The sequence below is a fragment of the Physeter macrocephalus genome, chromosome 20 (assembly GCF_002837175.3).
Source record: "Physeter macrocephalus isolate SW-GA chromosome 20, ASM283717v5, whole genome shotgun sequence".
NCBI classification, from domain to species: Eukaryota; Metazoa; Chordata; class Mammalia; order Artiodactyla; family Physeteridae; genus Physeter; species Physeter macrocephalus.
In genome coordinates, this window is record NC_041233.1 from 70,031,027 (window position 1) to 70,046,164 (window position 15,138).

The 15,138-nt window shown below is 34.3% G+C and overlaps 1 protein-coding gene across 2 annotated transcripts in view; it reads left to right on the forward strand.

Moving 5' to 3' along the window:
- The window catches only part of ATRNL1 (attractin like 1), a 744,759-nt gene that overhangs the window by 504,195 nt on the left and 225,426 nt on the right, over positions 1-15,138 (forward strand). The window contains exons 27-28 of one of the 2 annotated variants that reach the window (XM_024121650.1): positions 5,037-5,144; positions 9,174-9,190. In XM_024121650.1, the coding sequence (XP_023977418.1) occupies positions 5,037-5,144; positions 9,174-9,190 (125 nt within the window). The remainder of the gene's footprint in view (positions 1-5,036; positions 5,145-9,173; positions 9,191-15,138) is intronic. The other variant, XM_024121651.1, reaches the window with a different exon arrangement.

Below are 15,138 nucleotides of genomic sequence, written 5' to 3' on the forward strand. Positions count from 1 at the left end.
CTGTCTCCACTCCATTTAGTTGTTTTTCTGGGGTTTTATCTTGTTCCTTCATCTCGTACATAGCCCTCTGCCTTTTCATCTTGTCTATCTTTCTGTGAATGTGGTTTTTGCTCCACAGGCTACAGGATTGTAGTTCTTCTTGCTTCTGCTGTCTGCCTTCTAGTGGACATGAGTAGGTTTTATACTGATGTAATCTCTTAGCATTTAGAGGGAATATAGTACTTTATATTTTGGAAGATTTAGAAAAATTTTCCATTATTCCTCTTTTCTTCCTCTGTCTGGTAGCAGGCTTGATGAGAGGAAAGGTAGGTTTTGTTTTTGACACATTACTGCTCAAACAACAGCCCTGCATACCTGAACCACCTGCCTTGAAAATCTGCTGTAGCCATTTGACAATTGAGGACACTTTGCTTTCAAACAATGAAGAAAAACTGAGTAAGCTTGTGCCTTGCAGATTTAGTTATAAAATGATAGAATATCATGCTTTCCTAATTCACTGATGCAAAGAGATGTTGCCACTTCTCTTTATTTCCTCACACCATTCTACCACCAAAAACCCAAAGTTGGTTTTTTACTTTTATTCCTCTATGTGAAATGTGTTTGTGTTAATAATAGAAATAGTCTCATGAAATGTTGCTTAATCTCTAATTCAAACTCCTTGTAAATTTTATTATGTAAGCTCAGGAATAATGACTAAATCATTTTGATTGCTCCTTTTATACCTTTCAAAAATCTTAGGAATAATTGTTATTAAAATATGAGTGCATTATGATGACTTTATGGCAGTTTTCTTCATAATATTTACAGTATTGCAATAAAGTGGATGAAGAGAAATAAAAAACCTGATAGTGATTTCTTGGGTCCACAAAATTGCCCATTCTAAAAAAATGAATATCCAGTTAGATTTGAGCATAAGACATAAATTGTAGACTATCAGAGGACATATATTTTTAAAGGTTTTTTCACAATTAAAATAAGTTTTATCAAAACTTGCCTTCAATCACATTCAGATGATACAGATTTCTATACTTTAAGTCAGTCATTCATTGTTCATTCATCAAATACTCTTGACTACAAAGTAAGTGCTGTGGGGAATAAAAAAACAAATAAAAAATAGTTTTTGCTGTAAAGATTTCAGAAAAGCATGAAGATTTAAAGAGATAGTGCCACTCTAGTATCATAAATAATTTGTAGGTGAGATGATCACTTCACACTTGGATGGAGTAGACGGACATTTGGAGGTGTGGGGGGAGGACAGATAGAACCTGGACACAGGAGGAAAGACATAGGAAGACAACTGGAAACAGAGGTAGTTACTGTTTTCTTTAGTGCGCGTGTTTTTCAGGATTATTATCCGAAATCCATTAGAGTTGTAGCCTTCGCAGTGTTTGGAGAGGTGATTAATATGAACTTTTGGGGAATGATATGATATTCGAAGTAGTAGTATTGCATGGAAGCATTTCATATATACATTTTTAGAATCAGTGACCATTCCCGGTTGCCAAATTTAAGCATGGATTTTCATATTATTTTTAATTTCATGGTTTGTTTTTTAAGAGATTTTGAATAATAAAACAATTATTATAGATGACAAACATGACACTAAGACCATCCATAATTTTAAAATGTTCTGCACAAAAATGTTTATGGCAACATGATTATAATCTGTTGTATTATGATCAATTTGTTCTTTTGGCCTTTTCTTTCTCCTAAAAAATTGGCAACTGCAGACTAGTTCTAAAATAAATCATCTGTTATATGGCTTCTTATCTATATATAAAATGTCAAACTTCATTTTATATAAAAATCACAATCACAAAATAAGTTAATCAATTTTTGAAAGTTCTTAAGGAAGTACTCTATATTTCCCCGTAAGTTTTAGGTTGAGTTTTTATCATTCTTAGTCACAAATGGCAGAAAGCAGTTCCAAATCTAAATTCATTTTGCCACAGTCATGACATTTTCCAACTGTCTCATAAATTTGCAACATTTGTTAAAAGGGAGACTAATAGAGCAAAATGTGTCACTAGTGCTGAAGAAAATGGGCCTGTGGTAATTAGCGTGCCATCTTTAAAGACAAAATTAGTGCTTGAAATTTAACATAATAATTGTACCAATGAACCGTTACTGAGTTCTCACAATGTGCTAGATTCTGTGTTGAGCAGTGCAAGTGCATTATCTTGTTAGTCCCAATCTTCTGATATTATTGCTATTCCCGTTTATAGAGAGGAAAAAAAAAGCCTCAGAAAAGTCTACGGAATTTGATGATTGTACAATAGGTAATGGGTGGAGAAACGGATTCGAAACAAGTCCTCTGAGGTCTAGGTGTAGGCACTATTAATAGCCCAACTTTGCGATGAGAATATTTGAGGCATGGAGAGGTCTAAATAATTTGGTTAAGGTCAAACAGCTACAAAGTAGAAAAACTGGTATTCAAACACAGGTCCTAATTCCAGAGTCTACGTATTTTGCCTATCAGTATTTCCACTAAATTTTGACAAAATTTAAGTTGTAAGCATACTGTTTATATCTCTTTTGTTCTGACATAGAAGGGGCAAAATTCAGGAAGTAGTGCATATATGTGTTAACTGGCAAGAGAAAGGACAATTGTTAAGGATATGGCTAAGATCCAGGAACTTAGTAGCAAAGAGAATCTCACTTTGTTCCATTTTATTATTTTAGGGCCATCATATCAAAGCAAGAGTGTTTTAGGATAAAATTACTTACCCTCCCTAAGTTTCCCAGTCAGAACATTTGCATTAGTTTCCCAAAGTCAGAATGTCAGCCAAAGTCCTCGAACTAGTCCTCTGCTAAGTGACCCAGAATGAATTCATTTGGCTAATTCCCTGTTTGTATCCTTTAGTGCACACTATCTTGTGCTCTTATTATTTTTATTTCTCCATGTCTTATTTTACAAACTACAGTGTTATGGTCCTGGACAAGAACAACATTTTTCTTCTTTGCAAAGCTTACTGTAATAAGCATTCAATTCTTAAAAAGTGATGAAAACTCAAAGCTCAGAAGACAAACTGGAATCTTTTAAAATGCCTTTCTACCCTATAGTATATTTTTTTTAATGAATAAAAGTATCAATCACTGATTTTTCTTTATTATGAGTGGTGGGGGTCACAATAATACATTATTTTCCAGAGGAATCTATTCTTTGTCAAATATAGTGACTGTAGAATATTTATAGACTTATATTACAATTTGTGGTATTGAGTATTCATTAATTATATTTTGTAGACCTTTTACTTTTAGGTGTAGGGAAAAGGTAAGATGAGGAAAGATAAAATGTTCATTTTTTTAAAAAAAAATCAATTATATGAGATGCCATTTATAAGCTAAGGAAAACTAGCACAAATAAAGAAACTTTAATACAGATGTTAGAAAATCATGTTAAGATCCCAACTAGAATTTACAGTTTTCTCAAGGGAATTTTTATATTATGGTAGCAAAGGCAGTTTGTATGTGTGTGTGTTTATGTTTTTACCAGATAAAAAGAGCATTGTGTCTTCTACACTTAGCATCCCTTGGTATTTGGAGTAACATTATGTTTGCGTTTTTCATAGACACGGTATTCAGATCAATTGGCCACTCCTATTGAGAGAGACACAAACAAGATTCTGTTTGCCAGCAGCTGTATTTTTAATAGTACAAATCTGAGTTTATATTAAATTGAATAATTCGGTTGTTTAAATCACATTTACTTTTTACTCTGAATATGTTTTTAGTATGTCTTCATTGCTCCTAAAAATACATATAATTAAAGAATTTAAACTACTACTGAGTAATAGTTGTATTATTTCTGTCCCGTATTAGCAAGTAGATGTTCTCTCTTTAATAATAAAAGCAAGGCCTTAAATTATATTTTAGATGCTCATTACCTGAACACTGTTACTGCTGTGTCACAAACGTTAAAATAAAAATGTTAAATAATAAACTGCCATCAAGCGTTGGCTTTTGTTCCTTTGTCATGTGAAAGGGAATTTTATGAATGATGCATCACACTGCTACATACATTTATATTCAAAGACCAGTTGTTAATGTTGTAAGTTACTTCCAGTGAATCTTTAAAAATCTGTGTGAATAATGAAGCCATTCATTGTGTTCAAGGATTTTGCCTTTCTTCAATGATATGATTTTCATCTCATTTGAAAGAGTATTTAATTGCATTGCTCATCCACTTTTAATATTTAATAATAATTTTATTAGCTGTGTAGAATGAGAAGGGCAAGATTTGCAATATCTAGTGCTGGTCATCAATTTTTTCTTATCATGACTTAATGAATATTATAATTACAAGGACAGGCAGAAATATAAATTAGCTGAGTACTTGGTTGGGACTTGCTGGTTTATTGGTTTTAGTTTGTGCAAAGCCCAGAAGAGACACAAATAGAAAGAAACAAATATCCGGAAATGTTTTAGAAGCCCTGGCACACATGTTTTGCAACCTACTAATCATTCCTCATTTAAATAATGAACATTTAAATAATGAACAGAGGCTTTGAATAAAGTTGAAAACACTGACAATAACAATTCATGCAGTTGACAGGGGATCTTGATGACTTACAAGGCTTAGTCTGGGCAGGTATATGTTCCTTTAATCTCTATTAATGCATTTTGACAACTTTTGATTATCTTTTCTTAAACATTTTTACTGTCACTTGCTTTCAGCTAAGACAAAAGTATGAGTTACTCTGAGTGGGAAAACTTGGCGTAGCCATCATCATAATAGCACTTTTTACTTAAGTAGCAGCTCTCACCTGAAGTTTTCAAAGTGCTTTTGAGTACATTTCATTAGGTTTGTGGGATGGAGGTCAGGGGAAATGTTCTTTGGAGGTACCATACATTTAAAGCCTCTATGGAAATATAACCCAGGCCATGGGGAGAAAATAATTTTCATTTTTAATGATCTAGATATGAGTATGTGTATTAGATGACTTCTCAATTTTGAATGCCATTTTGTTCAACATGGAACTAGATATTGTTGAATTTAACATGTTTTAAAACAAGTGATTTTTAACCCCCTCCAGCAACTGCTTCGAGAACGACAGCAGATGGCCAGCCGTCCCTTTGCTTCTGTTGACGTAGCCCTGGAAGTGGGAGCTGAACAAACAGACTTTCTGCGAGGGTCATTAGAGGTAGGAACAGTGGTGCTGAAAGGGGACCGCTGTGATTTGCATATGTATATTACTTCTCTAAGCTGCATCTGCTTGTGAAGCCAGAGTCTGATCATCTAGACTTGACAAGATTCAGCTACATTATGTTATGCCGTTTTCAAGGCGCATAGTTTTAATAGTATGACATGAGCTGTAACAAAAGCCACTGGAGAATCTATTAGTCTAGGCAAGAGTGACAGACTGCTCACCTGGCAGCCCTTCCCTGATAAATAGGAGCTGAAGGAATTTAAGATATAGGTATGACGGAAGAAACACAGTGCCTGTATTTAGTCCTTGGAGTGCGCAGTGCCCCTCTGTTAACAATTCACATCATTCTCTCTTAACAAAGCTGGCTATGAAAGGTGGGTGGAGATGAGTTGCATTTTGATTACATAGTTTCACTTTCTGAACATTGAGAATTGTAGAATACAGTGAATATTTCTATATGATGGCTGTATTGGTACATGCTTTTACTGCAAATGCAGAAATAGAGTATGGTGAAAGAGAAATGATTATGTGCAAGTAAATGTGATATTAGAAGCCTAAAGTAATGCGTGAAATTTCTGAAAATAATAACCCCCAAAGAGGAAAAATCCATCGATTGTGATTAGCATCTAATCAAAGCATTTTGAGGCATAGTAATTTTATTGTATGCTTACCTTTTAAATTTATATTTCATATGTGGAGAGGTGTTTAAGCAGGAAGATTAAAAAATACTATACAATTGAAATATTTTATTCGCTTTTTAAAAAGTACCCTTTTGTGATTAACTTCATGTTGCTCTTTTTAGACTTTGCTTCTCTTCGAGGGAAGGAAGGAATATAAAAATAGACTCCTCCAAATATCGAGATACAAATATAATTGATTTTGTCCATAGAATTTTTGGTCATTCTGAAAAAAATAAAGTCAGACCTCATGGATGCTATACAAAGGACCAGATTTTAGAGGGCATTTCTCTATGAAGTTTTTTTATTAATAGCTTTTGTGTACTTGATTTTTTACTACTCTAGATCACAGGTTGCCATGGAAGCTTAGAACATTAGAAAATTTATGGATATATCTTCCATTACTTAGGGAGAAGTGCTCTAATTTCTAATTTTACAGTAAGTGCTTTGATTTCATTTTGGCCCTTAGTTTAAATAAGTTTAGTACAAAACCTTTAACAAACAGAAAACCTGAACTGTTTGAATCTAACTTCCTTTTCTCCTCACTTGTTTAAAACATTCTCAAATGCTGCTAAAACTCAAGTGGAAAGAGACAAACGAATGCAAACCATACATACGCAGGCCAAGGTAGAAAGGGAATAATCAAAGAACTAGAAAACTCAGAAACTTAAGAAACAAATGTAATAACTATGTATCATCATAGCTGGTCAGTTGCTGCTTAATAGTGTTCAAGAAAGTATTCTCAGGTGTTTTCTTAACCTTAAATTTGTTTTGTAGAGTTTAAAAAGTTCTACCCTACTTTCTTTTCCCCCATATTTGCCTGGTAGTCCTTCTTTTATTCCTTTATTCCCAACTTCTCTGTACCCTTTTGTTTTACACCTCTCCCTTGTAGAAAAGACTGTTAGCTTTTTATTTTCCCGGTCACTCTGTATTTCTGTCTTTTGATTGGTAAATTTAATCTGTTTACGTTGACAATAATTACTGGTCTACCAAGGCTCATTTTAGCTACTCTGGTGTGGGCGTGTGTGTGTGTGTGTGTGTGTGTGTGTGTGTGTGTGTGTGTGTGTGTGTGTGTGTGTGTGTGTGTTGGTTGTTGTTGTTACTGGCCTTGCTTCTTTTTGGTTCTTTTTCACAGCTTCTTTTGGATAAATTGATTTTCTTCTACTAAACTGAGTATTAAATACTCTATTCCTATGTTTCTGGTAGTTATCCCTTTCTTACCAAGATTCATAGAAATGACTATTTTTTCCTATCGGTGTCTAAAGCTTATTATTACAAATTCCTGCCCTGCCCATCTCAAACACAGTTATTGCTTTAGCATGCTTTCAGCTCTCTCTGTTTCTCCCACCCTGTGTTAATACTGCCTGGAATTTTTGACCCAGATATTATAGGTGCACTTTTTCTGCATCACAGCATATTTAAATAACGATGAACCACCTTTATTTTACTCTCCTTTACTTTCTGAGTCTAGTTGCTTGCTCATGCATTTCCTTCACTTGTCACTAAAGTAAATCCTCCAAATATTTTCTTCAAAGAGACACTTTATGTATTTGAGACCTTAAATACCTATGTACCAATATATTGATTTTGTCCTCAATGTAAATAATAGTTTAATTAGATATAAATTTTTTGTTTCAAAGTTGTCTTCAGAACTTTAAAGATATTACTTCATTGTCTCAAGTCTGGTATCAGTTTGATTCTTTGTCCTTTGCTAATGAGCTCCATTTTCTTTTTGGAATCTTTCAGAATTTTCTCTTGTTTTTCAGTGTTCTTAAATTTCTCTCTGATATGTAAATATGATCCTATTTGGCACTCTATGTACCCTTTAAATCTGCAGACCTGTAACTTTGTACAGTTCTGGCTAATCTTTTTTACTATTTCTTTAAATATTTATTACTCTATTCTCTCTCCCTCTGGAATTCCTATTAGATACTCTTGATACTTCTTTTACCATCTATATTTCATAGCTTTTCTCTTATTATTTCCACTTTTTTAATCTCTTCCTGATGCCTCTGGGAACACTCCTCAACCTGGTATTCCAGTATACAATTTTTTTCTTAGATTGTATCTTTTCTGCTGTTTAACCCATTCATTGACTTCATTTCAACAATTACATATTTTGTTGTTAATACTTGCAAGTGATTTTTCTTCATAACTGCTTGTTTACGGTTCATATTTCTAATACCCTCCCTTACTTTTCTGAAACCATTTATTATATTTAATTTAAATATTGTTTCATATTTGCCACCCTTCAGTATAGACTGTTTCATTTTTCTATTTCTTTCATGGTGCTTACAGTCTTTTTTTCACTCTTATATTATTCTATTAACACGTATTTTGTCATTAAGATCTACTTAAAAATAGACATAATATCCTTGACTCTAGATTGTGCTCTTATAGGTAATTTAGAGGTTGGAGGTGAGGAAGCTGCTCATAATGAATAATCTGGGCTCAAGCACTACCGCTCATTTGCCACGGGTGTCCCTTGCACTGCAGAGAACTTTCTATCTAGTACTTCTTTCCCAAGCATTATTATCAGATGGTAGCCTCCCTCTGGTATAATTGCCAGGTCAGCAGTTGAAGTGGGGAGAAGTGAATGCTTAGGAGTTGTCCAGCCTCCTGCTAGTGTGGCTGTAGGATCCCTCACCCTAGCAGAGCTCTAGAACTCCTCTGTCATTAGTTTGCAGCCTTGGGCTGGCGCTGGCCTGGTTCTGATGCTTTTCTGCCCCACAGCAGGCAGGATAGGCATCAGTCCACCCAGGACAACGTGGACTCCAGTCCTCTTCTAATACAGGTCATCATTTACTCCCTACAAGAATCCTAATCACTTTCAGTCTTTCCTAGTGTTTCTTCAAGACTTTGTATTAACCTCTGAGTGTGTCCTGAGTCATCAACCTTCTGATTTCGTATATGTTATCTCTATGTTTGAACTCAGGGGAGGGACAAGTGACTCATTCTGGCTTTTCATTTTTGGGCTGCAGGACCGTATGTGCAAGTGCTTTGTATTCCATAAAGCTTTATGTTAATGTTGGTGTTATTATTTTCTCTTTTATTATTATTCAGTTATATGAATAACTGGTGTGCCTCTCTTTTGTATCACTTGTTTTCTAAAACTTAAATTCAAAACCTCAAAGAAGAAAAATACCTACCTGCATACTCCCATTTAGAAAGCCCTTTTTATCTGGGGTCAGGTTCTACTTATCAATGTATAGTATTGTTAGTTTTTTGGAAACAGCTTTATTAAAATGTAATTCATATACCATGCAATTCACCCATTTAAATTGTAAAATTTGATGGGTTTTAGTATATATACAGTTGTGTAACCATCACCAGAAATCAATTTTAGAACATTTTCAAAAATTGATTTCATCTCCAAAAGAAACCCCATTCCCTTTAGCAGTCACCACCCACCTCCCTTTTTCCCCAAGCCTCTCTCTTAGCCCTAATCTACTTTTTGTCCTTATGAGTTTTCCTCTAGTATATTTTCATTCCATTTCATTTAAATGGAATCATGCAATACATAGTCTTTTGTGACTAGCTTCTTTTACTTAGTATTATAGTTTCAAGTTTCATCCATGTTGTGGCATGTATCAGTACTTCATTCCTTTTTATTGCCAAATAATATTCGATTTTATCGATATAGCATATTTTGTTTTTGCACTCATCAGTTGATGGACATCTGGGTTGTTTCTACTTCTTGGATATTTTGAAAAATGCTACTATGAATATTTGTGTACAAGTTTTGTTTCCATTTCTTTTGGGTATGTAACGAAGAATGGAATTTCTGGGTAATATGGTAATTTTTCATTCCTTGTTGAAAAGACTTTCTTTCTCCATTGAATGATCTTGGGAATCTCATTGAAAATCAATTGATCATAAATGTGAGAATTTATTTCTGTAATCTCAATACTATTCCATTAATCTATAAGTCTATCATATGACAGTACAGCACTATTTTGATACTGTAGTTTTGTAGTAAGTTTTGGGATTAGAAAATGTAAGTCCTCCAACTTTCTTCTTTTTGAAGATTGTTTGGCTCTTCTGGGTCCTTTGATTTTCACATGACTTTTAGGATAAGTTTGTCAGTTTCTGCAAAAAAGCCTGTTAGTACGTTGATAGGGATTGTGTTGAATCTGTAGATCAATTTAGGAGAACATATAGTATTTTAACATTCACTTTATTAAGGTGGTAGTTTTGTTAATTGAGTGCCTTTATCCTCCATCCTCAAAACCCTAAGTTCAGTACCAGGTTTCCTTCATCTTGATAAATAATTATGATTTCTGATATTTAAAGTTCCCTATATTCACATGTCTAATAATCTCAAGTAAATTGACAACTTAGAAATTTTTTTTTGAATTCAGGTTGAAAATACTGTTGTTCAGTACATTGTTTTTAGATCTTAAATTGTTTACTTCTTCCTGTAAAAGTTAAACATCAGAAGTAAATATCAGCAGCAAATGCTAATTTCTTTCTTTGACATACTTTAGAAAATAATAGAGGTAGAAGCATAAAGTTTAAAATTATATTTTGTTTTCTCCTTTTCTAAGCATTTTGTAATAATTACTACTAAGTAGAAGTTATCTATCTGCTGTATATACACATACATATGTGTACATATACATTTATATGTGAGATTTATTTTCCATTGTCACAGTTCACTGGAAGCTGCTCCAAATTGCTCTTTTTTATATACATAACTTAATATGATGTGGTTTATTGATCTGCTTACACAGCAAATTCTGAAGCCTAGGCCTATTCTGAAATAACATTAAGGACTTTATTTAAATAAAGTGACAAAATACATTATTAAAATTTAATAAATGCACTTAGAATGTAAATTTATATATAAACAATTTATTAGTTGGCTTTAAACTTATTTTTAAAAGAGGGTTATTTTTAGGACTTCACTGGAGGTCCAGTGGTTAAGACTCCATGCTTCCACTGCAGTGGGCACGGGGCTCTGTCCCTGGTCGAGGAACTAAGGTCCTGCATACTGCACAGCACGGCAGAAAAAAAAAGGGGGTTATTTTTGTGGTGACCTTGTGACCCATATAGTATATATTTATCAGTTTTCTTCCGCCAAGTAATAGCATGATAATTTATGGTAATTGTTTAACAGATTTTTATGGAATGCTCCATATATGTCAGGCACTGTTCTAATAAGCACTAGAGAAACATCAGGGAACGCAACAAAGAACCCTGTCCTCATGGAGTTTATATTCTAACAAGGAAAGTAAGTTATTCAATATGTTAGGAGGTGGTAAGTACAATGGAACAGGAAAAAAATAAAGCAGGATAAGGGTTTTGGGAGTGCTTTGTGGAGGTGGGGAGAGTGTGCTGTATTGAATAGGGTGGTGGTCAGGGTGACCTCATTGAGAAGATGAGAGTTGGGCAAGGCTTGAAAGAGGTGAAGGAGTTAACCAGGCAGCAGATTCCTAGGGAAAAGTGTTCCAGGCTAAGGCAATGGCTAGAGCAGGGGCCCTAAGGTGGGCATGCCGGGCAAGTTCATGGAACAGCAAGCATAGGGTGGGGGCAGGTGCAGGAGGAGGCAGATGATATAGGGCCTTGTAGACCTTTGTAAGGATCTTCACATTCAATCCTAAGTGAAGGGGAGAGAACCAATTGCAGGCTTTTGAGAGAGGACTGACATAATCTGTTTCTAGAAAGATCACTCTGCCTTTTGGGTTGAGAATAGTGTGAAAGGTGATATTGTATAGTTTCCTGAGAAGCAGACAGCAAGACAAGGAATTGGTTCATTTGAAGAATATGCTGGTAGGGAAATGGAGCCATGAGAAAGGGAATGGAGAGCAGTCAGTACCACTATGGACAACTAGGGCTTAATCCCATGGGGGAAACTGGGAGTCAGGGTAAAATGCACGTCAGACTACAGACACCCGGACAATTCCTCACCTCCCCCCAATCACTGGTTGAGGGCCACTTCCCAGAAGGCCAGAGGAAGCCCTCAGGCAAAGAAATGAAGACTTTGGCATTGGAAGTTAGCGGAAAACTGACATGGTAACTGGTGGGGGGGTGGGGGTGGGGGGAGTGTAAATCAACCCAAAGTTTCTGCTACTAGGGCAAGAATAGAGGTAGAGAAACTTGTTCCGAGGCTACTGTCGGAATCCAGGCGAGGGATAATGGTGGCGAGAGGCGAGACCAGGGTCATAGCAGTAAAAGTGATGAGAAGTGGTCAGATTCTGGACTTTGCTTTTAAAGTCATTATGAGTATAACGTTCTCATTGTGAAAGCCTTTCTAGAGACTTTGTGTTTGTAAAATCCAAATAGAAAATAAGATAGGATTTTCTCTCTTTAACTGGCACTGTAATAGCTCTAAAACTTCTGAGGCTGTTGTACTTACTCATTGAGAGGAATAGTCACATTCGCTCTTAGTATACCCTCTCAAACAACAAAATATATGCTTTTCCTAGGTAACGGATAGAAACCATGAGAAAATGAGGTAAAAGAACCTAGAGCCCCTTAAGTGACTTAGATTGACTAGGCTCGTTAGATCTGGTGTCACGTGAAAAGTATAGCATACAGTTTGATCACAGACAAGTTAATTTATAGCCCATTAGGTTGAAATGATGATGATATTAAGAATGTACATTCCCTGTTCATGGTTATTTGGGGGAAGAGTAGTGGTAGGAAGGAAGGAGGGAGGGAGTTGGCAGTTTTATAAACTTATATGAGTCCTCAATTGTCATTGACAGTTTTTGCTGGGATATTATTCTTTGTTTCTATTTTTATTTTTAATTTTTTTAGCCAATTATTCTTCTACCTCTAATATTGAAAAACTGGAAACTACTTTAATGGCCAAAACTAAAGGATTTGTTAGTTAATTTATTATATTTTACAAAATGGTATATACATTGTGATCTAATTTTTGATAAACATTGAAAAGGATCTGGTCTAATAAATTCTTAATAATAGTTGTATCTAGGTGGGTAGTATATATGGGTTATTCTTTTTGCATATCTGTATTGTCCTTTCTGTAATGGCATGCATGGCTTTTTTTTAACAGGAAAAAATAAAACCAACAATAGAGTGAAAATATAAAATGTGAAGGTTTTTTCCCTTAAGTTTTAGACCCTTATGTTGACTGCATATTTGGGGGCTTGACATTTTGCCAGGTATTTAACATGAATGTTTTCAAGCATATCTGTATTGTCCTTTCTGTAATGGCATGCATGGCTTTTTTTTAACAGGAAAAAATAAAACCAACAATAGAGTGAAAATATAAAATGTGAAGGTTTTTTCCCTTAAGTTTTAGACCCTTATGTTGACTGCATATTTGGGGGCTGAAGCCCTTGCCAGGTATTTAACATGAATGTTTTCAATCATCATTCCTGTTTTAGGGAACAAAAACTCTTATGCATATTGTATATATTCTGGACTGCCCTGTTAACCTTTTTACCCATCATAATTAATTTATCCACATTTCAATTTTTGAAAATGTAGATGACCATTGGGTTATATTCTACAAAATTAGTGCTTAGGTGTTCACCAAGCATGCACTAGAGAGTGCTTTCCAAACAATAGAGATGAGGATTTATATGCCAAGGTAAGGAGCTTGAACTTGAGCTTCGTAGGTCATGGGAACAAGTGAAGTGCTTAAACTGAGTTTAAGATACTATTTTTCAAAATTTATTTACATATACTGTCTCAATCTCATGTGAACCTAGGTCAGTCTTATAAAACCTGAAGCAGATTTTGTTTGTTCTATTTACTATTGAAGAAACTGAGGCTCTGTGAGCTTAAGACCCTTGGTGAAGATCACAGTTTAGTCACCAGTAGAGCAAGAGCAGGGTTTGTATCTCAGATTGGCCCAAGAAATTTCTTTTTCACAGAATTCTTAAATATTCTGATTTTAGTTCAAATTGAGAATACATTTTAGGCCCCAACGTATCTCTGGAATATTTTTTCTTGTAAAGCTATTTATAAGCATAGAATTACCTAACATTTATGTAGATGCTCGTATAGTCATGAGTAATTGAGACAGTTCAGCCTAGTACACTACGTAAGAAAAAAGGTGACGGGCACATTGTTTAAATCAAGGCCAGGCGCAGTGAGCATCTCTCATGTTAAGAGCATTGTTGGCTTTGCTCCCAGAGCAGCGTGAGCCCAGTTCTCTGTTGATGGGTACAGCCAGTGGCCCCTCTGGCATTTCATTCCTGGCCTGGCATCTTCATGGACAGTAGTTTCAATGGTTGGACTGAGGATTTCCTGGGTTTCTTATTTTTTAGAGATTTATAGCTGTCTTGTGATACTTAATATTTTAATTATTTTGTTAACATTTATTATCAATGTTCTGATGATAAAAATAATAAATCCTCATTGTAGAAAAAAATGCAGAAATAATCAAAATAAGTATTCCATTCATAAATATCTATTGCCAGAACTTTTATTTCCTTCCCGCAATATTTTCCTCTTGCATATGTGTATTTTTACAGAATTGAAAGTATATTCTATATGTGATTTTGCATTCTGTTTTTCTCACCAAGTAGTATAATAACATTTTGCACTTCTAAGTTTGATTTTAAAATGCCATGTTGTTTTGTAGTATAACATAATTTATTTGGCTGTTTTATTTTCAATTAGTTTGATTCTAATTTCACACTATTATAAATAAGGCTTTAATTGATGTTTGTACATAACTCTTGATCCTAACCTATAAAAGATAAACTGCTAGATCAAAAATTATGACCTTTCATGGATCTTGAGATATATTGCTTACTTACTTGCCAGAAATGTTATTTTTCATACTACCTTTAACGAAGAATGAGAACTGCTGTTTTCCTGCATCTTTGTCAAAAATGAGTTTTAAAGCATTTTAAAAACAATTTTGGTAATTTGAAATATGAAATGTTATAGTCTCCTTCAGATTTCTTATTATTAGCAAAATCAAATATTTTCATATTGTCTTTAACCATCTGTATTTCTCCTAGTTCATTTTATTGGCTATTATTCCCATGTCCTCTTCTATTTAATAGCATTTACTGATAATAATCTGATTACACAAGAAATTCTATATTAGTCACAGAAAATTTGGAAATGATTCATAGCTTATTCAGTATATTTCTTCATCCTTCTATTGGAACATATTTTGCTTCTTATTTATAAATCACATATATTAAATGTTTATAATTTTCTGTTACAGATATTTCCCTTCTGGGTATTGCTATTAAAATGTTATATTTTCTCTATTTTTTTCTACTGATCAAACTGGTTTACTAATATTTTCAGACATTACTTTTGCTTTCTATTTATACTGAATTTTTAATTATTTTTCCTTCTTTGCTGGCCTTCTCTTG